This window comes from Panulirus ornatus, chromosome 65, assembly GCF_036320965.1.
Source record: "Panulirus ornatus isolate Po-2019 chromosome 65, ASM3632096v1, whole genome shotgun sequence".
NCBI classification, from domain to species: Eukaryota; Metazoa; Arthropoda; class Malacostraca; order Decapoda; family Palinuridae; genus Panulirus; species Panulirus ornatus.
Window position 1 is genome coordinate 10,048,743 of NC_092288.1, and position 24,589 is coordinate 10,073,331.

The window sequence follows — 24,589 nt, forward strand, 5'->3', positions numbered from 1 at the left end:
AAGTTAGAGTCTTGGACAAGGTCATGTCAGTAGCAAGATCGTGTCTCATAATGGTACAAAGGACAACGCATATGAAATATAGACGTGGATTCCGCATACACACCCAAATAAATATATTTTCATCCTTTTATTTTATATACATCTGCTTAAGCGTTAGTGATACAATCCTGGAGTGTTGGCGTAGTTTAGTAATTGCTCGTACGTTAGAAAATAATGATCATGTGGAACAGAGGAAAATGCAATTTTGGTTTCCCGCGGTTAAATATTAAATACCCAGCACTGTTTCAGCTGTGGAGTTTCTGTCATATTCTGACCCCGTGCCAACACCAGTGTGGCCGGCCTGCCAGCGGTAACACCATCAAATGTTCCTTAATAATCTGCGACTTTTGATTAAATAATTTTCCGGTCTGTAAGCTGTCGGCCAACAGTGAACCTAATCTCGTAATTATGTGTCACTAAATCCCTTGCGTGTTGCTTTCGCGACGGTTAATGTGTGTGTCTGTATGTGTCGGGTGAGGAGGAAGGATAATAACGATTGTCTGAGGTGAGAGTGAGACCTGGGAAGAGTAAGAAAGTGAGACACAGGAAGGGTGGATAAAACGGAGGAGGGAGAGAGCATGGATACAGGAGAGGGGGCGTGAGGCAAGGGGCGGTAACGAGGCTTGGATACAGGTAAGAGAAAGAGGAACAGAGTGGATACAAGGGAAGGAATGGTGGATAGATGCATAGGGAAATGGAAGGAAAGGTGGGAGTGGATACATAGAAGGGTTGATGAAAAAAAAAAAAAAGAATAAGGGGAACTAGTAATACTGATGGGCGAATGAGAACCATCGGACGGGAGGCGATCTACCATAAGGAGACAAACATCATATAGGACAGAGTAAATCACGGTGATTTGAGAAGATAAAATATAATCATGCTTAAGCAAACGACATTATGAAGCGTATGTAGCCTTTGGATAACAAAAGAAACTAAAGAGAATTTCAGTTATGTTAGAAGGAAGCGAGTCATCATTACCCAGTCAGTTGATTACTCACAGAAAACGGCGACTTGCAAGGCAGTTGAAACCGTGACAAAAATCGTAAAAGAATTTGTTTAATCCATTTGTACGAGTGATGTAACACCTCGTCTTCCAGTTTCAGTGAAAGCGGAGAACATTGTGCAACATACTGAGAAAACAAGAACATGATATAACGTCAGCATTAAACAGAACGAAAAGAACAAGAACGCAGGTCGTGTTAAGCCTCGGCAAGCCATCGTCGGCCGGGGCGGGTGTGGCGTCACAACCAAACATTGCTGCCGCGTCCTGGTACACTGAGGAGGAGTGAACGCGTTGGTGGCCCCATTCAAGTTAAACCCTTTCCGCGGTTATGTTCGGATAAACAAGGTGAATTAATCTCTCCTTCTGCCGTCTTCCTCAGGCATCACAGGCCAAGGGGAAGAAGGCTGCAGGTGGTGAAGTGGTTCAGGGGCGGCGTTTATGATGGAAGGAAAGGGGGAAGGAGGTTTGATGGAGGAAGGTTGTGGGAGGTGAGGTGGGTGGGGGGGAACGTTAGTAATTATGGCGTGAGATGTGGGATGGTGGAGTGTGTGTGGGTGTGTGTGTGTGTGTACCATAGAGCACACATTACCCTTCTTTCCTTACCTTACCAACCTTTCCATCTCTGCCCTGCGGCCTCCTCCACCAACAGCTGGCTGGACCAACCGCTGCTCCCAGCCTAACCAGGTGCCCCTTATAAATCAAACTGACAGTAGCGCCCCTCCGGCTATGTACTTGTGTTGAAATACCGTAAACTACTCCTAAATCTCGCCTTTGTGCACCGTAAACCAATCCCTAAATCTCGCCAGTGTATGCTCGGAAAAAAATCTTTATGCTTTTTCTGCTGTAGAATTAGACAGTTAATCGAGAGCAGATATGATCTTTATTACCGACACATTTCTCCATATAGTTTTGTAGCAACGATACAACACACAGGATATAGTTGCATGCCCAAAAGCCACTTTATGTATAGTTTGAAAGAGAAATTCTTGTCAAACGCCTTTTCTAGACTAGTACATACAAGGGTTTTTCTAGAGCTGTGCCTGGCAAAGGCTTGTCTAAAGCACCGCTTAATGCACGCAATGGAAACATTGCCTGTAAATTACAAAGCATTGACCATGCCTTAAAAGCATGTGATACGTAGGTTTTATTTACTTACACTAACTCACTAAAACCATGGTCGCCTCTACTGAGGTCTGGCAAAACAAGCAACGTCGACATAGAACACAAGCTAGCACGAAAAAAAAAAAAGTCCTTAGCGTTGACTACGCTGGAACCAGAAGTCGATACAAGACTAGGCTAGCACGAAAAAAAATCCTTTGCGTTGACTACGCTGGTACCAGAAGTCTATCTTACTATGAAGGGATTCGGCAGGACCTGGTCAGGGCTTCCTATATGATATCAGAGTCTTGTTGTAGAGCCATGAGTTACGTCTTCTATATATACAAACAACAGTTGATTGAGGGATTCTTAAAGGATTATTATCATTCTCGTTGGCTGTGCGCGGTTGGCCGACGCTGTGTCCAGAGCTGGTCTCATTGGCTGACTCTCCGTAACTGTACCGTAAATAAGGTAAAAAACTGTTCCAATACCGTGGGCAGGAAGGACTCACGTCTTGAACGATCCAATATTGATTTAACATTTTGTTGCTGTTTATATGACGTTAATAATACCATTCTTAGCCGCAGCTGTTACCGCTGTTGTCGTGGCCTTGTGTTGCGTGTTACTTGCAGCTGTTACCTGCTGTTGCTGTGGCCTTGTGTTGCATGTTACCTGCAGTGTTTCCATTGATGTTGCAGCCTTGTGTTGCGTATTACCCGCATTTTTTTTTTTTCACCACAGTTGTGGCCTCTTTGTGTCTCGCGTTACCTGCAGTTCTTACCCCTAATGTTGCGCCTTTGTCCTTACGTCCACCGTAATACATCACATCTGTTTTTAAAACTCAGCTTTACCACAAACAGCCAAACATGCCTCGAAGAGCTCTACTTGGTTTTCTGTTCAGATGTTGGAGATTCTTCGGTTCCGAACAGATGCTTGGATTATATAAAGGCTTGATCTCCCTACGTTCTTACATGAAAACATCTAGTCTAAAGCAACGCGACGAATCATTTTCTTCCAGTCTGACCTGTAGGTACTCTTAATCAAACTGCTTCTGCTGAAACTGATTTCTCATTTAGACATTCACTACTGATAGCCAATCTCTCTCATCAAGAGAGACTTACAGTTCTTAAGCCAAGTGAAAAAAAAAAAAAAAAGCTGCTCAAGGAAAAAGTGAGGCCGGATAGAGATTTCTGTTGCATTGTGAGTCCCAGACACATAGCGTCTTATTTGCCGGTGAACTGTTGCCTTAGAATACATTTAGGAATGCTACTAATGTCTCCCCTTCGTATTTGATGATCATGAATTGAAAGCTCTCTCTCCTTGTACTGTTATTTCATCAGACAGTCTCTCTCTGGTTGAGAATACCATGAAATCTTGTCTATTCTTTGCTATATTTTATACGTATGTGTCCGCCTTGTGTAATGCGTGTTTCGTGGAGTCTGTTTCATTATGTGTGGACACAATACATGCCCTCCCGTGGGACAGGTTGCGCTCTCTCTCTCTCTCTCTCTCTCTCTCTCTCTCTCTCTCTCTCTCTCTCTCTCTCTAGCTCTCATGTATAATGCACCGAAACCACAGCTCCCTTTCCACATCCAGGCCACACAAAACTTTCCATGGTTTACCCCAGACGCTTCACATGCCCTGGTTCAATCCACTGACAGCACGTCGACCCCGGTATACCACATCGTTTCCAATTTATTCCTTGCACGCCCTCTCTCTCTCTCTCTCTCTCTCTCTCTCTCTCTCTCTCTCTCTCTCTCTCTCTCTCTCTCTCTCTTCATACAGACACAGCACTAGGATCCTCCTCTTCTATCAAGGAATAAAGTATTGAAATTGAAATTGGATTGACACCCACGCGACCCTCGATGAAAAAGTTCGTTGTGGTCTTGACAGTTGCTCTCCACCCGGGCGGGCCCCCCGGTTGGCTCGCATTGTGGTTTCCGATTCGCAAGGTCCCTCTGTTGTGTACGATGTTGTGTAGAGAGGTGACAACGTACGTTCTCTTGCTCCCAGTCGTATGACTCTCTCTCTCTCCCTCTCTCTCTCTCTCTCTCTCTCTCTCTCTCTCTCTCTCTCTCTCTCTCTCTCTCTAGTTTCGAGGTATTTCAGACGTCAATATTCCCATCATGTTTGATAAAAAAGGAAAAAGGAAAAACAAAGGATTTTTCGTGTTTCTCGAAAGATTACCAAATATTTTATGCAGATGTTTTAACCATCTTCAAAATACAACCCTGACACAGGAGTTGAATTCAGATTTCAGACAAATACAACAACTGGGCTCCTGACGACTAGGCTGACGATGGTAGTGCAGCAGACGTAATAGAGTCAGAAGAAGAGGAGAGATAGAAGGGAATAAACAGACTGGATGATAAGAAGAGGAGAGATAGAAGGGAATAAACAGACTGGATGATAGAGAGTAAGTACATACCACAGACCAGAGCGCCAGTGTAGTAGATGGAAAGACATAAACAAGGCTGGCGCGCGATGGAAAGGCCAAGCCTCATGACACAGAAAGAGAACGGAACAGTTTCGTGCGCCAGACGGCACAGCTGCTGGAAGGTAGAGGTATGAAACGTATGGGAAATAACAAGGTAAATGGATAGGTGGAAGAAGCAAGTTCAAGGGAACTGGTAGCACAGGAAGTTTCCATGAGGACGAAGGAGAGGGTCTGGGAGGGTGTAGGTGGGTGGGATCAGGGGATGGCCTGAGCTGTGGACATTCAAAAACACACTTCGTGGCGTGAGCCAGCAAGAGTGATGGCCGGGGTTGGTCATACCTCCAGACGCAGGGAGATTATGTGGATGAGAATAGTGGGGAAGGAGAAGCTGGATGATGATGTAAAGGAGGGAAGTAAACGATTAGCAGTGAGAGGGGAGAGTAGGAACAGAAGGAGAGAGGGTGAGAAGTAAGAGGGAAGCGACTAATGGAACGGAACGTGAATATTTCATGAGAGGAAGTGACCTTAGGGGCGGGTTGTGGGGGGGGGGGACATAGTGAGCCTCTGGATCGAGGAAAGAGAGAAAGAGAAGAGGTAAAGAGAAAGGCTGAGCGGGACTGAGATTATTATGGTGAGACATGCCAATCTGGTGTTAACATTGTCGTTGTACCTGAAAACCCGGCCCTGGGTTCTGCAGAACCCGGCCCTAGGTACTGCAGACCCAGTCCTGGGTTCTGCAGAACCCGGCCCTGGGTATTCAACGGTCCCCATGGCCTGGTCAGGTCACCTGTAGGTGTCGGCAGCGTTACCACAGCCCGACTACTGAACCCCATGAACCATGTCAGCCTTGGTCAACACGTCCACCTTACAATACGTACAACGGTTGTCCTCGACGAATATACAAAGCACCGACACGTAACACCTCTTGCCAGCATGAATGTGGATTGGATCTGAATAACAGATTTAGATTTTACGATGGCAAGGTTTTGACAAAGGGGGATAACCTTTCAGAAAAGTTTTGGAAAGTTATTAGTATCTTAACACCAGTCGTTAAATGATATACCAATAGGTAGATAGGCATTTTCAACAGTTATATGATAAGTATAGATGAAAAAATTAGGGCATAGGAAAAAGGTTGAATGCATGAGAAAGCCTTTATATCAACTTACTGTCAAAGAATAAACGACTCGAAACTCTGCAGTGATTCCTACAGGTCACACTGACAGAGGAAACGTGGATGGAGTAAATTTGGCATGAATTTCATGAACTTTTTGCTTGACGCCTACGATCGTAATGCATATATATACTACTTACACGGGCCGACCTTTGCCAGTAATGGCACCCCGAGCACACACAACCCGACCTAGGCTAGTAATGGCACGCCCAAGATCGGGCTGTCATTAACAAGAGCGCCGCGGTCCAGCCTAGTATTAACGAATCTTACGCACGCGCGCCCACACACACACACACACACACACACACACACACACACACACACACACACACACAAAGGCATAGGCTATTGTGTGTGTGTGTGTGTGTGTGTGTGTATGTGCATAAATAGGAGTTAAGACATGGTACATATATATAAGGTTAAGAGATGGGGGGGCAACAAGAGTGTCAAAGTATCTCCTCTTTACACACACATAATAATGACAAATGGTAATCCCACACACAGACCCTCTACGGCAGAAGACCCTCTCTGTAGGAGGGCCTCCTCCAGGGCAGCTTGGGCTCAGATTATTCACCTCCAGCAGATCCAAAACATAAATTTTTAATACGGTCTCCCGGTACGGTCCCTCCCTCCCTCTCCCTCCCTCCATCCACCCATCCCGCGGCTCGCTACGCACACCCGGTACTTACTCGATCTAGTATTCCTCATGACGTGTGGGAATAAATTTCTTCAGCCTCTTGCCATCAGGTCGGTTGAATTATTCATAGGCTTATGTGATACATATCTGCAGGGGGTGGGTATACACGGTACGCTGAGGTATACATATCTGCAGGGGGTGGGTATACACGGTACGCTGAGGTATACATATCTGCAAGGGGGTGGGTATACACGGTACGCTGAGGTATACATATCTGCAGGGGTGAGTATACACGGTACGCTGAGGTATACAGGAACATACATGCATACAGACTATACACACGGTAGGTAGGCATACAGGTCCTCACATGTATAGAGGGGTATACAGGCGTACAGATTATACAGAGTAGATAGAGGTATACAGAGGTGCACGAGTATACAGGGGTATACAAACATACATACTATACAGAGTAGACATAAATATACAGGATATACTGTTATACAGGTGTATTAAAGTATACATAGTATACAGAGAAGACAGAGGTATACAGGTTACATATAGTATACAAGTATACAGGTTATACAAGGTAAAAGTGGGCGTTCAGGATATAACAGAGAGCATATCAAAGATATACAGGATTGCCTTTTTTCGACTGTATTAAAAGAAATATTGGGATATACCTTTAACGGGACCACCCCCTTCAACTTCTGGGCAGCGCTACGATCAGTAGCTGGTAAAGGTTGGACTCCCCTAAGGTGAGAAATACTTCCACAAGAATGTACACCAGTTACGTCCATGATACGACCCTCGCCGATGGTGACCTTTTCAGTCGCAACGTAACTACATGCAGGCGGAGTCCGGTAACGCAGTGTATAAGGTATGTAGGGGTAGGCATTATGTGCAGAGAGGGCTGTGGGTAGCTGACATGTGGAGTTTGGTGTGCCTCCAGGGATGATGAAGTGATCTGTTGTGTATTCACTGCAACTTTTGTCCCAACGTTACTCAGACCGACGATGCTGGTGACATCCCTGGGACTGATGCTGGTGACGTCGCTGGGACTGATGCTGGTGACGTCGCTGGGACTGATGCTGGTGACGTCGCTGGGACTGATGCTGGTGACGTCGCTGGGACTGATGCTAGTGACATCCCTGGGATTGATGCTTGTGACATCCCTGGGACTGATGCTGGTGACATCCCTGGGACTGATGCTGGTGACATCCCTGGGACTGATGCTGGTGACATCCCTGGGACTGATGCTGGTGACATCCCTGGGACTGATGCTTGTGACATCCCTGGGACTGATGCTGGTGACATCCCTGGGACTGATGCTGGTGACATCCCTGGGACTGATGCTGGTGACATCCCTGGGACTGATGCTTGTGATGTCCCTGGGATTGATGCTGGTGACATCCCTGGGACTGATGCTGGTGACATCCCTGGGACTGATGCTGGTGGTATCCCTGAGATTGATGCTAGTGACATCTCTGGGACTGATGGTGGTGACGTCGCTGGGACTGATGCTGGTGACGTCGCTGGGACTGATGCTAGTGACATCCCTGGGACTGATGCTGGTGGTATCCCTGAGATTGATGCTAGTGACATCTCTGGGACTGATGGTGGTGACGTCGCTGGGACTGATGCTGGTGACATCCCTGGGACTGATGCTGGTGACATCCCTGGGACTGATGCTAGTGACATCCCTGGGACTGATGCACGTGACGTCCCTGGGACTGGTGCTGGTGACATCCCTGGGACTGATGCTAGTGACATCCCTGGGACTGATGCTCGTGACGTCCCTGGGACTGGTGCTGGTGACATCCCTGGGACTGATGCTAGTGACATCCCTGGGACTGATGCTCGTGACGTCCCTGGGACTGGTGCTGGTGACATCCCTGGGACTGATGCTAGTGACATCCCTGGGACTGATGCTAGTGACGTCCCTGGCGTGCTAGTACCGCAGGTGACATCGGATCCCATCTCGCTACCTTCCAATTTCTGGACTTTCTGTTCTTCTCTCGTTGATCATCGAAGCTCCAGACCTTACCCTTACCCTTGCGGCAGTAACGTGTCTTTTATTTTTTCCCCCCCTTGATGGAGTGCAGGTGGCGCATCTTCTGGCAGGGCGAGTTTCTTTCCATATTATGGTAATGGTATCTTGAACTTTAGCTCCAGAGAGAGAGAGAGAGAGAGAGAGAGAGAGAGAGAGAGAGCGGGGGAATGGAAGAGAGACAGTGAGAGTGAGAGAGAGAGAGAGAGAGAGGCGTAACACAGAGCAGTACTTGGTTCCCTTCGAGGTCTCAATAAACCACACAGCGCGCACATCTCCCGGGCTGGAGTTTCCGGCGGCAGAGGAATGACAGCATTAGGAGAGAGCGGGAGTAACACTCCGGCCCAGATTCGTCTGCCGGGTGCGGGTATAACGGATTTAGTCTGAGGAGAGAGAGAGAGAGAGAGAGAGAGAGAGAGAGAGAGAGAGAGAGAGAGAGAGAGAGAGAGAGAGCGTTTTGGACACGACCTATCTCCACAACATTACAGACACCGATTCAGCATATCACAACACACACACACACACACACACACACACACACTCACACACACCCACCTCTCACGCCCAAGATGCAACATCCATACTGGAGACACTGAGCGCCTACTCGTCGTACACTGTCGTGCGTTCCCCTCATACAGACATACACACAACATCACCAGGGTTCCTGGAGCAGATATATGAGGGATGTGTAGCTTCAGGAAGAGGTTCAGTGCAAGATTTAGTGTTACAAAGACAAAGGAAATTCACGTTCAAATAAATATATATGAATATACATCTAAAAACATTAGACTCAGCCAATCAGCTTTCACAGACCTGGAGTTTTAACCTCTTCTCTTGGCTAAGACTTCCATTGATCCTTCGCCCTAATTAATATTCCCGGAATGTTTATGGAACATAATCTCTCTTGGAATCCTCACATCTGAGAACTTGTGAAAGTCCCCCCCCAAAAAACATTCCGATTTCTTTCTCTTGACGTCGCTAATTTTCGTCCGTCCAACTTCTCATCCCCGATATTAATCAGGACTGTCCTCATGTCCCGTGCGGTTCTTTCCTTACTTCTTGCCAGTCTCAGTGTTTGATCAAAGATGCTCGCCTCAGTAATGAGGCAGCCTGCATTGCTACCTCCCCTGCCAATTAAGTCCGTGCAAAGTCGTCGCCCTTACCGTATTAATGGAACTTAACAAAACACTTTCAAGGCAGAACTCGTGGTACCAGATAGAGATGGGAGACAAAACTAAATAGTACCTGTGTTAGTTCTGGCTACACCGCAAAGCATTAGTCTGCCAAAAAAAAAGATTATGTATATATATATATATATATATATATATATATATATATATATATATATATAGGAAAGGATTACAATTTTGCGCGATCAAGTATATTCCTATGAGTCCACGAGAAAATGAAAGACGAGAAGTTCCCAAGTGCACTTTCGTGTAATAATCACATCAGGGAAATTCAAAAAAGATATACAACGAAGAGACGTAGCTAGGACGCCATTTGGTAAACAAGTGACTGAGGACAGTCACTTCTTCACCAAATGGTATTCTATATATTATATATATATATATATATATATATATATATATATATATATATATATATATATATATATATATATATATATATATATATACATCAGTGTTGAACAAGAGAACAGCAAAATATGTATTTACTGATGAAGTAATTGTAAGTTCCGTTGCCTGCCTGCAACCAGGGAGCGAGGTTGCTGCCTTGGAAAAAATAATGGAAGTGAATCTGAATTGTAAACTAGTATCGTTAACGACAATGGCCTGCAAGACACCGTCGGAAAATAATCAGGAAGCAGACAGGGGCTTTCTTGACGGGCACAAACTACTGAAATGGAGGCCAGCACAGTTTCAGAAAGATGATATTACGTGGTGAATTTGTTGGAGATTCATGAGATAAGAAACATCTTCGAAAAAGAAAATACACATGATCGTGTGTTCTCTGAGTGCCAGTGATACTTTCCCCTAAAAAAGGATTGATGAAGCTCGCCTTTCAAGCTGGTGTCTGAGGAGAACGAAGAACCCGTGTCGAGGGGAGCTTTCCCAAGATAGATGAGGGTGCAAAATGGGTTCCTTCTGGGTACCATGTTGGAGCCACAACTATTCCTGATCTCTGTAGATGACTGGACAAAAAAGACAGATTCACACCCGAAGTGCCAAGTAACAGGGACTGCGAAACACCCTTAAAAACTGCAGCTGTGATCAGACATATAGCTGTTGATATTCAATCCTGAAAAATGGAGGGTCACAGATATGGGAAGAGGAATAAACAGACTAGACTTGGGGAACATATTACGAGTCAGACTGTGATAGACTTCGGACAAACATATTTTACTCCACGTCAGAAATGTCTTCAAGTACGAGATGTTTAGGAATGTATATGCGACGTGTATAAACTGGAATACACCGCAGCAGTCTGGTGTCCAGTACACAGATCTGCCGGAGAGAGGTCAGAGGAAGTAGGTAAGGATGACGTCAGACGGAGAAGGGACACATGGTAACCACAGGAGATTCCTAGAGCGCCATGACATCGGTACCAGAAAATTTCTTGAGGTCAAAATAAAATGCAGAACAAGATGGCATAATTGGAAGTAAGACGAGAAAAGTGTAGGAGAGGATGCGAATTAGCATTTCTTAAGCAACATGGTTGCTAAGCGAAGAGAAAGCAATTGTAATTAGAAGTAAAAGCCATTATGATGGAAATGCAAAAATAAGGTGTAGCCCAAGCTCTTCCTGATGTGTATAGACTGGTATTTACATATACAGGTGTTACCGGGCTCCACCAGCTTGAGGATACACCGCGAGTGAAAAGTCACCTTTGGCGAGATTGTGTATCATCGTCCGTTGACGAGAAAGTACAGTTTCGTTAAGAACATACGCTTCAGAGTAGTCTAACATCTTTCTGCTACAGTGCTTAGCAGCCTTGTGTGTGTGTGTGTGTGTGTGTGTGTATATATATATATATATATATATATATATATATATATATATATATATATATATATATATATATATCATCCCTGGGGATAGGGGAGAAAGAATACTTCGCACGTATTCCCTGCGTGTCGTAGAAGGCGACTAAAAGGGGAGGGAGAGGGGGGATGAAAATCCTCCCCTCTCGTTTTTGATTTTCCAGAAGGAACAGAGAAGGGGGCCAAGTGAGGATTTCCCTCAAAGGCTCAGGCCTCTGTTCTTAACGCTACCTCGCTAACGCGGGAAATGGCGGTTATGAAATATATATATATATATATATATATATATATATATATATATATATATATATATATATATATACTCACAATACTCGGCAAACTGAGGCGTCTCATGATATTGTGTGGCCATCAGCCGCTCAAGGGTGGGCCGGTTTTATACCTGCTTCTTTCTATACACCTCGAAGCTTTGGAACTCTGTAATGTACCCTCTCATGTCTTTCCCAATAACTATGACCTGGCACATTTTAAAAATTCATAAATACTTTCCCTTGTCGTTTTCCGTATCATAATTCTTCCTATAGTTCAATTAAGGCCCGGCCTTGATGTGGACTTCTGTCCGTGACTGGAGCCCTGGGCATAAAAAAATCATATATATATATATATATATATATATATATATATATATATATATATATATATAAAAGCTTTATAGGGAAATGAAATCTTTTCTTTGTGGCTCAACTGGGTTGTTTACAAAACGCTGTATAACCGACCTCTGTAGCTATGAGGAACTTTCCCTGAATAAAGCAATTATTCTTGGACCATTAAGTGTTTGATTGGAACTCCCCTGACCAATATACTACAATAAATATTACACTATAGACATGGAAAAAGCTAGACCGTTGTCTATTCTACCGTAACATGTACAAAGATAACGTTTTAGGCTAGATATGGAGTTGAAAGGTACATGACCAACCTCGTAAGCTTGTGTTGGGTGGGAGTGGTAGTGCCCGTCACATCCAAGTCCTCTGGTGTGTGTATCTTGTCCCTGGCTCAATGGGTTCAGAACCTTACGCAGGATGGTCACACAGGTTCGATCCTCACATACTGGTGTTTTGTTTATCTTGTTGATGATTTTTGTAATATGATTTCTGAATAAACAAATGTTTAGTTTTCTTGGATTCTTTTCTTTGTTATCCTTAACGCAAAGTTTTGCAGTAAACAGTCGTACTCTTTTCAGAATCACGTCAGTAATCAAATACATTCATGTTGAGGTTGACAACAACCACAGCGCTTTCATTGGGCACAAACAAATTAATGTCCATCGCTTCCACCTACGTTCCACCAGTGAGTGCGGCTGGGGCGCAATCGACCGTCTGCTTCCGTCGACCGTCAGAACAACACTGAGCCCCAGTGACAACGTTGCTACAGATCTCTACTTCCCCAGGTGGCCAGCCAAATGGATGAAGGCTCCAGCTGCGCCTGTTCTTCCTCCTACCTCCTACCCTGGTGTCACTGTTATTGTTATAATAGCTACGTTTGTTGTTGTTTTTCACTACTGGCTTCGCATTCATTTCCATTTCTGTAACAGCTGTTATTAGTCTTTCCTTTGTTGGACGCATTATTACTGCTGAAGCTGCTGTAGTTACTGTTGTTCATAGCTGTATCGTAGGTGGTGCTGCTATTGGTTCTCTTGCGGCAGTTGGAAACGCAGCAGCAGGGAAAGAAAGTTATGCTTAATGAACCTATTAGATTCCTATAAGGGAGTGAAGTCGTCTTTAGTTTAAAAAGTGGGTTGGTTGGATTGTTTTCCTTTGGAGTGCCAAATAGCATTTGGCACTATACAAGCAGGAATAATTCTTTTGATGGAAGGATTATCTTAGTGGGAAGGAACTAATGTAGCATGTCAGTGGAGTCGTCTCGAAATGGGTTGTCACAAGCGTTGTGAGACACGGTTCTGCTCAGTACGTAACTACATCTTTCGAAATTACTTGCTAGAAGATATGGACTACTACATGAGTATGGCTGCAGATGATGCAAAGGTCATGAGAGAGATGAAAAGCTTGTTGGATTGCATCCATTTACAAGGGGAGCTTTAACACTTAAAAAGTTTTGTCTTGATACATAGATAAGTTCACCCCAAATAAATGCAAAGCAATGAAGATGCAACACGTTGAAAGGCCCTCCATGTGACTATTATGAAGCAGGAAATAAGCTTTCAGGATTCTGTGTGTGAGACATCTGGGAGCCGATAGCACCCCTAACCTTTTGCTAGAGTCCCACATTAGAATAGTTTAGGAGACAAACTGTCTGCTGGCAAATATTGGACTAGCTTTGTACCCAGAGAGAGGATGATAAACTAAGGTATAATGACAACAGTTATGCTTCATCTTAAGGGTCATGACTGGCAGATCTTTGAAAGATACTTGCAGGAAAAGAAAGGTACAGTCTTGACATTCTTAACTTATTCTGTCTAACCACATCCCATAATCTGTGAATACATGAAATACCCATACTGTTTTCATGAAGTATATACAGACACTGCAGTAGTACATTAACAAATTTATTCTGGTTAAGATATGAAATCTTTGGGGTCCCAAGGTGTCTCCAAGCTCACAAACAGTACTTTACTAAAATCATTCTGTCCCCCAAACTACATAAATAAGAATTCATACACTCTTTTACAGGTTATAAATATGTGTCTTGTGAAAGAATGACTTCATTTAGCTCAGAACCTATATTTTGTGGTAAAATATGTAAAATTGCAATCAAGAGCTGAGGATGTTTATCACCATAATATTTGCTACTTAACTTATTTTTTTTTTTTTCATACAATGAAAATTCTGTGCATGTGACTTGAGGAATTTTTTCCTAGTCCACTATTCAAGTGAGGGGTATGAAGGACTTTCACTCAATTAGTGCTGTAATGATGATAGACTTTCTTTACTTTTCCCCAATACTGTATTGCATAATAACAATAATAGTAATAATGATAATAATATATATATATATATATATATATATATATATATATATATATATATATATATATATATATACTTCTTTTTCATACATATTCGCCATTTCCCGCTTTAGCGAGGTAGCATTCCTGAAAGATGACTAAGCCTTAGTGGGAAAACTCCTCACTTGGCCTCCTTCTCTATTCCTTCTTTTGAAAGAGTAAAACTGGAGGGGAGGATTCCCAGCCCCATAGTCTTGTTTCATGTAACCTATTACTATTTTTCACCTCAGTAAAACCCTCAATAAACTAGTGAAATCATTATCATAGTACTGCCCTTTATATGGAGGGTTTTTTATATTACTCTTACATATTGTGTAAACACTGAATCCAGGTGCTTTACAGAGTAGATGAAATGGAATACTTGTTACCACCTTAACATGCTATGATAAGTTTACAAAATGTCACTGTGAAAAATATATAATGTAAAAAGAATACAAACTAAATCATAATACTGAAGGGAAATACATATGAATGAAAAAGATATGACTAATATAAAAACATAAGTAATCAATACTGTCATATCATTCACATGAAGATTACCATCTAAATAATTGTCTCAAACAAATCCCTTTCCATGCTAGAAGCTAACTTTGGCATCCCTGTTTGTATGGAAAAGGTGATAAAAAGAGAAAACAGTATATTCTGAGATTTCCACACCACATTCCTTACAAATGATCATAAGCAAGGTAATTATATGAACATGTTAAAACATGGCAGGTAATAAGAAGGCATAACTTCCTTACCCTTTATAACTTGTGCTATGTATTCAAGTCATCTAATTTGAAAGAAAGATGGCTCCAACTTTGAAATTCACTTTGAAATGTACTTCAACAAATGTGGTTGTTAGCCTGCATTTGTTTCCTTGTCCTTACAGCTCCTTGTCTTAATGAATTTACTAGATTTTAACTACATCTAACTGCTATGCCTTTAAAGGCTTTTATTTAATTCATTCAGCATGGTTCTACTCTTTATACACGCATAGTCACTGTCTGCAAGAAACTGTTCTATTCCATGTGTATCTATACATATAGTGTGTAGTACTACATTTCAATTTCAGTGAGCCTGAATAAACATTCATAGCAGCAACCAAAAGACTCACTTTATAACATTGAGGTTGGTAAAAGATTTATTGTTTGGTATGTGTAATATTATAGAGCACTAATTCATGAACAAATGCAAGTAAAAAAATTAAGACCAAAAACAGCATTACAAATTCATAATTAACAAAAGCATTTACACATGAGCAATAGTAAAAATGTCAACAAACTCACTTTGTAATGTTGATGGTATCACATTTACTAATTAGTCTATCTAAGATAAATCAAACTTTGATGAAAAAAGGTATTGTCAAAAACAACACTGGAACTGTAGAATTAATCTGAATATATTTGCATTAGCAGAGATGAATTTTAAAAAACTCTCTATAATGGTAGTTGGTATATCATTTGCAAACAAATGCTTAAAAGACAAAAATATACAATCAAAAAGAGCAAAAAAAAATTTTATGCATGGCTGTTTGACATGCCTTGTTTACCTCGGGAACCAGGAGGGCTCACCATTTTGTGCACAAAAGAGTTATGTAGGAATAATGTAGGTTTAAAACAATTTGTCCCATTCTCTTACCATTAAAATTAAACATCTAATGAAAACTCACCATTTATTGTGGTTATGAGAGCTTGAGGTGGTGGAGAAGTGGGATTGCATGGGATGAGGGTTACTGAGGGCTTGAGGTGGTGGAGGAGTGGGATTGCATGGGATGAGGGTTACTGAAGTAGAGGGTAAGGCATTGTTGTCTCCTACACCCACTGAATTATCTAATTCTGAATCTGTTTTAAGTGGGTGTAGGAAAGAAGTTATTTTAGGATTTTTGGAAAATCTAGCCAATGTTATCTGTGTTGCACACATATTTCTCTCTGTACTTCTTGTAGCAATGTGAAACATGTGTAAGCCCTCTAGTGAATATCATGGGACTTTCATAATTATGATGCATATCATTAGTGAAGCTTTCTATATAGTCAAACATTTCTGCTATGCCCTTGGTTTAAATAAGTGTGGGGTAGGTTATACTTTGGCCATTTCCTCTGGGGATTTTTGTGCCTCTAACTGCACAATTTCCTCAGTGGCTATATCACTAAAATGTGACACCAGCAACTTTTATATGTCTTCATTTTCTGCTGAGCCAACACAGTTGGTAAAATCACAATTGTCAGCTCGATTTGAGATAATGGGTAACCTTGTTTCTAATTGACCAAATCCTGAAAAACCATGCACACACTTAGACCGAACCATGCTTCAAATTCCATTCATTGTTGTGACTTTCTCCCACTACATGATGTTCCATAGCATTCATGGTTATAATTCTTGCACCACTCCCTGATCAGATGCTTACCCATCCTCATGTGTATCTTCAAGAAGGTGGCAGAAAGTTTTTTCTTAGGTAATATGCCTTTTGGGTGGCAACCACGCCCTCAATCATGGGCTGATGCAAAAATGATGTGTTTAAGTAGGAACACCACCTTGACATCTGCATTATGTCAGTCATGTTTTCATGATGGCCAGGTACACTTTAAAGATTAAGCAACGCCTTATTGGTAAGGTTTCTTCAGACACAGTAGTTCTACAGCTGTTCAGACAGTGCCAGTAAACCACTCATGAAAAATTCTTTGGGTGACTAAGTTTTCTTGTTAGAATGGCAGATCATGGTAATGCTGATATTACTTGGCCCTAACAAGGGCTTAAGCTTTAAATTCCCTCCCAGTATGACTGTTACACAATCTCTAGCTGCCTTTGGGGCAGTCATTTACTCTTTACTGATGAATGTCCTTCCTCACAGTCTTTTCCTAAATAACCCAGTCCCTGATGTGAAACATGGCCTCCTCGGTGTGGAACATGTTGCTTTCAACATCTTCATTAAAAACTTCATGAGGTGTTTAACTTCCTTCCTCACTCATTTTTTTTTAATACTCAAGGTACCAGAGTGTTTCCTCATTATCAGCAGTGGCAGCATCTCCAGTCACATGGATGTTATGGAAACTGTAATACCTCAAACTTCTCAATCAATTGTCTTTCTTGCAGACATTATGAAATGGCTACACTTACTTTGGAGGAAAACCAGGCCTCATAGACATTTCTATGTTTTACCCCAGATGTTTCACAAACCCTGGTTCAGTCTATTGACAGCATGTTGAACCCTATAAACCATATCATTTCAGTTCACTGTATCCCATGCACAGCTTTCTCCTCTTGTATGTTCAGGCCCAAATTGCTCAAAATCTTTTTCATTCCATCCTTCCATCTCCAATATATAGATAGATATGTCAGTAAAATTGCTCCAAACCCAAATTGGCAGGATCAAGAGCATTCATGTGAAACAGCACCATAAGTAACATTATTCAAATTCTCTCTGAACAAAATTCATATATCAATAAAAATTAAAACCAAAGTATTAACAAGATATATATTTCTGTAAATTATGTAACAAATTTAATTTCACTTAATGTGGTATTCTATTTGGTTAAACTGTAAAATACGAGTAAAAGCACTCATGCATAAACCATCATTTTGCTGTACATAATTACATACTTTTATACTTAGGTAAATGTAGGTAATACTCTGAAGATCACATGATCTAGGTAAAATGCCCAATTGCACACACAATCACACACAAAGTGCACTTTTAAAGACAGTGTCTCACTTTTATAAATGCCTTACAAATACTAAGACAAATTCAATTGTGCAGTATTTTCTCTACAGTTCAGGATATTCCACATCAGGTATATTCTAACATAATGACATCAACTCTTCCAATTTGCAGTACAATACAGGAACAACAAAATCTTTACTGATATATTAGACAATTACTTTTATCAAAGGTGTGTCAAATGATGGACAGATTTTCGTTGAAGCTTTCACTTAATTTCATAGTTGGAATTGTTGATCAAACTTTTTGTTACTCTTTCTATACACCTATACCCCAACTTGTAATGGAGTTGCATTCCTGGTTAGTTCTTTGCAAGTCGAAACATTGTAAGTCGAGCATGTCGAGCAACTAAAGGGGGGAGGGGTTATGTTCCTCTACACATATTTTCCTAATCTACCTCTTATATATGGATTATAACTAAAAATAACTTAGTTTACCAACAATATAGGCCTATGGCACTCTGCCATGACATAACTTAGATTACTTTTACTGAATACCTACTTTAAAAGGTACTGAAAGTGGGTGATACTGTAGGTTTGAGATGCTTCTGGAGTAGAATGGGATGAAGTTCTGGTTATTCGGAGAGATAAGAAGCTCATTGGGAGTGACATGAGCTGACTAAGCTTGTATACATCACCCCTTTGATTACTTGATTCAATTACAGTCATATCATGGATAATGCAGACAGTACTTAATTGAGACTTACAAAAAAATGTGGTGATGAGGGCTTTAGGTGACAGTGGAGTGGACAGAGGTGTAGTTAAGGATACTGGAAGGAAGGAGGAGGAGCACTAGGGCTGTATAAGTCATTCACTGCCACATCACTGGCAGTTCAGACTTTATATGGCCCTTCTCAGCCCTGGGATTTTCTAAGTTACACACTTACAATAACTTACACTTAAATATCCCTCTGCATTTCTTTCCAGAAAAACTGTCATGCAACCTTTGAATGCCTTAAACCCAGGAGCACTCTTTCCTTCCTTGCTAATCAATAACCTGGCTTACATTCATTTCCAAAATATGCCAGTCCCAACCTCATTATACACTCCTTTCTAAATATTTTTCAGAAAATGTGCCACCTACAGCCACAAGTTTCTTGCCTTCATAAAACCTCCTAAGAATATCCAATTTCATCTCAAAAGTAATAAACTTATGTCCAACAAGCCCTGAAATTATCTTTAACATTCCTCTTGGACATAATGAAATGCCTACAATTAATTCGGATGTTGTAAATAATGGGGCAGCAATGAACCCAAATTGTAGCATGCTTCAAGTTTTCAAATAATATTGTTTACAAACGTATATTTTCAGCTGATGGATATGAATTTCATATTATTTTGAAGTGACATCATCAGAATATTCATAAGTACAAAAATACTATAAAATATCCTGACATCTTATTGTTTAAGGGAAGCATCATGCTTATTAACAACATTTCTTCATTCATTCTTGTTTGCTATTTCCCGCATGAGCAAAGGAGCATTTAGAACAAACAACTGAGTCTTCAAGAAAAAATATAAAGGCAAAAATTTTTTTTTCTCTAGGTGTCATAAATATTAGGCATACATAATACATGTCAATAACATACCATCTATCTACCTATTTATCTATATCTCTGACGCCTGTTGCAATTAGACCTTTCTCAAGGGGGTGGCCAAGGCAAGAGTCTTCATAACTGGTGAGCTCCAGTGCTGCTTTTTAGCCTTTTGTGCCTCATCCTTAAAAGGCCACTGGCAGATGGCAACTCTAGCACAGTGTTTGCAGAGGCTCCTAATGAGTGCTTTTATCTAATGCTCCTACCTACTACTTCTAACTAATGCTCCTGCCTAAATGTTCCAATTCCCTAATTCCTAACTGTCATAAGTCTAAAATGTCTCAAGTCGAAAGGTTGCAAGTTGGGGTACAGGTGTAATTAGGTTCACACAACCAATGTGGGGAAGATTATCTAAATTACAATCATTTGCAGATAAAGCCAGCACTAAATGCACAAGTGTATTTAATCCTCATTATATGGTTGATCATGTAATGTTATAGAACATTATATAAAGAACTTTCAATATATAAACATAAAATTGGATGTGCAGTAACGTCCTGATTGCCTGTATTTCAAACAGCTGCACTCCACTATAACGCACATAAATTGGAAACATACATTATGTGCAATTTTTTTAATATTCACAAAAATATCATGAAATTCTAAGTAAATGCAAAAGAGAGCATGAATGCTTATTAAACATACTGAAATTCTAAATAACTTATCTATAAGATAATTTTGTACAGCTGATGAAATATTACCATAATCAAAGAAGCACACAATGGAAGAAGCAAGATTTTATCTGCAAAAGACTTGGTCCCAAAATCTATGGATAACTGAGAATATACCATACTGGTATTCCTGATGGATCAAAAAGATTTACTAAGCAATAATGATTTTCTTTCACAATGCCAGTGGGATTCTCTTTAGCTTTTGTTCCAAATCAACAGAAGAGTTTCAATGAACACCAGAGTCCTGATACTGTAGTGAATATTTATTCTTTATTAAGGCTCTGATAGTAGGAGCTTAAAATATTCCAGGCTGTAGAAGCCATAAAGCCATCAGGTGGGTTTTCACCAGAGCGAGCTAATGTGCGCATTTTTGTGCCTGAGATAAATTCAAAGTCTGGTTTTCGTGTTGGATCATAAAAGTCCATCCTACCAGCTGCCTTATCATAGGCTGCCACTCGAAATGGAATAATCTCCAATTGAGTAAGGCCAGGAGCCATAGTCAGGACTTTACGCCCATGTTGTGGATGATACAGATCTTTCTGAGTGTGAGGGTGGGGCATGCCAGCTGGATCCCGTCCTACTATGTAAAAGTTGGCACCAGTAGCCATGCGTGCTTTGGCATGCCACTGAACCTCTGTAGGTCCTGCATACATCATAGGTGAAGGGAAGATTGCTAATACTGTTGTAGCTGGATCCAAAACTCCTTCCTTCAGTACTGAAAAGAAATATGAAAATATATATGAGGGTGTCTTTGCTCATCTGATATACTTAATGCCCCTCACTGTTCCCCTTGATCAGACCATTATCAAAAAGCTGCATCTTTCATAAGTTTTCATGGAAATCCAAGCTATGTTAATCATAAATATATTACAACCCCAGATATCTTTGTCAAATCTACTTACAACCTCAGGACTCTTAACCAACATACATGTTTATTTCTCTATCATGCCAAACTGAGACTGGCCCTACGACAGCACATATGACCAGTGGCTATCAGACTTGTCAATGTTAGATTAACAGAGTAGGTGTAGATTAAAGGAATTACCTATCTGTCTATATGGGAAGGGAGCTTTACATCCATGGTACCCAATTTCAAACTCATTTTCCTATCAAACACAATTTCAAACTCATTTTCCTATCAAACAAGCATTTGAATTAAGGTAGCAAGTCTGCCATCGGGAAGTGGGCATCCCTACACTCTGTTAGTCAGCAAGGCTGAAGTCAAAGACACCTGCTCTACAAAACTGATACATTCCTATTAATACTAGATGCACCCCAAAAGGAGTAGGAGCAGAGTTAATGATAACTGAGAGACAAAATTTCCCAAAGTACTTCCATCACTATTCATTTCTGCAAGATTAGCAGTAAAAATTGCTTACCACACTTGTAAGTATAACTGATATTAGTTAGGGTAACATGCAAGTAAGGAACGATATAAAATCCTGACATTTCCAGTAAGATCTTCAGTCAAAATGGTCATTCACAGATAATAATTCTTTTCAAAAACTGACTTCTAATATACCTTCTTCTAAATTAACTGGTTTTGCCATCGTCAAAATGCCTAATCAATATGTGTATCAATTTTAGTAAAAGTCTTAAATATTTCAATTTTCATTTCATGATCCTTTTTCTTTTTTTACTAATTTGCAATTAATTAGGATGCATAATATATTGACCCTGTGCTTAAAAGACAGTTCCACAAACCTGCATGATGTTGTTCCATGCGAACTTTAAGAGGTACATCATCATCTTTAGTCCAGCCTCCTAAAGGATGCAGCAGTAACACTGGATTATGATATCCACGGTCTAATAGCTGACGACGTGTATCCTGAAGATGGCAATGAGAAATGCTAAGATGAACAGTAAAATCTATAACTCAAACCTGGAGGACATATAACTTATGTTATTACTACTTCCTGTCCAAGAAGTCCTTTCTACCCTTCTTAGGCTCCTGGAGCACTCAGGAAGCTGCCCATGTCCACAGATCATGATGTGTTGTGATGTCTTTGCATCTATGTGCTTCTTGGCCTTTAATGCCTCACCTTTGACAGGCTACTGGCAGAGGGCAATGCTAGCACAGTGTTTGCAGAGGCTCCTACCTAATGTTTCTACTGACTACTTCTACCTAATTAATGTTTTTGCCTAATTCTCCTACTTATAACTTCTATCTAATGTTTCTACCTAATCCTCCAGCCTAATTGTTCCTTACTACTGCATCTATCTATTGCTCTTACCATTTTGCCAAAAGGCAGGGCTAGCACATAGTGCTCACAGCAGGAAAATCTAGAGTTAAGGAGAATGAAGCTATGTTATTTAAGTGTTATCAAATGTTACATATAACAAGAAGAGATTGTGTTTGTGGATAGAATGCTAATAGTCTACGTGTGGATGAGGTAGAAACAAAAGACAGCTACGTGGGCCAAAGGAGTGCAACTTGAAAACTACCTCAGTGCTGGCTCACTACACAGTCATCACTAACTCTCTTGATACCCAAGCGGGTAGTACTGGTAATATACCTCCTTGGTCATTGGCAGCCGACAAACTACGATCACCATTTCAACCTCAGGTGGACATGAAACCAATCTGTAGCTTCCAGCCACCTTGAATGGACAATTGTTTCCACTCAAGAAAATACCAACTATTCTGAACATCACATAGACACACATAATACTCACTCCCCACAAACATCAACACAAAAGCAACAAGCAAAGTTCCCTCAGAACACTAATTAGCACCAGATTTAGATCAGAAAAGAATCCCTTAGTATCCTCTAAAAACAGTTCATCCACTCCACCCCTACTCTACACCTCACCTGCCTGGTCATCCACCCACTCAAAAGAAAATATATCAAAGCTGCAAAACCACACAACCCAGAGCACTCAAAACAATCACCAGCTGGCTAGCAACTGCATATATTCATCACCTACACAATGAAACAAAGATCCTCCCAATAATTCCATTTCAACGTGCTCAAAACTCAAATTTTTGCCACAGCACTAAGCCCATCTTATTTAAAGCAGTCCTTATATAATATCCAACCCCCAGTGAATATGAAACTCCTATCCCTGCCTCACACTGCAGCAACCTATACCTGGCGCAGGCTAGGGTGTGTGTGTGTATGCATATTATGTTAGCCTCATTCCTTAGATTCAATTAAAGATTAGGCGTAAAGACATGGTACATACAATGTTAAGAGACGGGGCAATACACAAGTAAAACTCTCCCTCTAACATGCAACTAGTAATAACAAATAACCCCATCCCCAACAAACACAACAGTGACAAAACATACATAATGAAATGATTGAACAAGCACTATACTGCTCTCTCAACCCAGTGTTAAATGCTGCCCCACTTGACACACCCATCTGAAACCAAACACTTTCTCTCCTATGCTCTAAACTTCAACTATTCCTACAACACTACAACAACCAGTTCATCATACCTCAAGAACCTTCTTGCCCATGATGCACTATTACAAGGAAGATGAACACTTACTGTTCAATTGCACCACACTCTCCCCACAGAGACACATATCATTACACTTTAGGGCCTGTGGTACTATTTGGTAAATGTAGCCAGCTTACTAAGTTCTAAGGGAGTCCTACAAAAGACAGAAGGGACTCTTGGGGCAGGGAGTAAATAAGTATGTATATCTTTCAAACTGTCTTCACACCAACCTTCATGACTGAATCAAGCATTCTACATGGCTTCAACAACTAACCTGCATGAGGAGTGCATGACCATTATGTATTGGATTGCGTAACTGAAAAGCAAATACAGCATCAGCTCCTAACTGACGAAACCTGGCTCGAAGCTCCATGGGTGTTAAGCGGTACTCATCCAAGCCATCATTCCACCTGTTGATAAAAGAACAAAACTTCTCTTCACTATGATAACTTTTATCTATTAAAGTTACTCCCAATACAATACACTGTAACAATACACAATTCTTTATTTAGGGGTAGAAGTGTACATTACATGTGTATGGAAATGAGTGTTTAGAAAAGTATTATATGAGCCAATCTTCAGGACAGAGGTAAATAGCTTATCAAATACACATACACGTATGGAGACAATGCCAAAGTTACATTTGTAATAAGAAAAAAAATAATTTATTTTTATAATATATCAACCACTTAAAGTCAACTCATAGAATATGAAAGTAAGGCAACTGACCACTGGCACATGAAATGCAAGAAT

General features: G+C 41.0%; 3 protein-coding genes across 8 annotated transcripts in view; 1 reads left to right on the top strand and 2 right to left on the bottom strand.

The window, feature by feature from the left end:
• Nucleotides 1-12,733, bottom strand: part of LOC139746472 (DBH-like monooxygenase protein 1) — a 158,447-nt gene extending 145,714 nt beyond the window's left edge. For both annotated transcript variants that reach the window (XM_071657735.1, XM_071657732.1), the window contains exon 1: nucleotides 12,377-12,733. The gene's annotated coding sequence lies outside the window, so the exon portion shown is untranslated. The remainder of the gene's footprint in view (nucleotides 1-12,376) is intronic.
• LOC139746475 (charged multivesicular body protein 7-like) overlaps nucleotides 1-24,589 on the top strand; it is a 194,226-nt gene that overhangs the window by 91,812 nt on the left and 77,825 nt on the right. The gene's annotated exons all lie outside the window — the stretch shown is intronic.
• Nucleotides 17,866-24,589, bottom strand: part of Papss (PAPS synthetase) — a 58,401-nt gene continuing 51,677 nt past the window's right edge. For all 5 annotated transcript variants that reach the window (XM_071657738.1, XM_071657741.1, XM_071657737.1 and 2 more), the window contains exons 9-11: nucleotides 24,111-24,246; nucleotides 22,092-22,215; nucleotides 17,866-21,102 (exon numbers count right to left, since the gene is read on the bottom strand). In XM_071657738.1, the coding sequence (XP_071513839.1) occupies nucleotides 20,651-21,102; nucleotides 22,092-22,215; nucleotides 24,111-24,246 (712 nt within the window). In that variant the 3' untranslated portion in view covers nucleotides 17,866-20,650. The remainder of the gene's footprint in view (nucleotides 21,103-22,091; nucleotides 22,216-24,110; nucleotides 24,247-24,589) is intronic.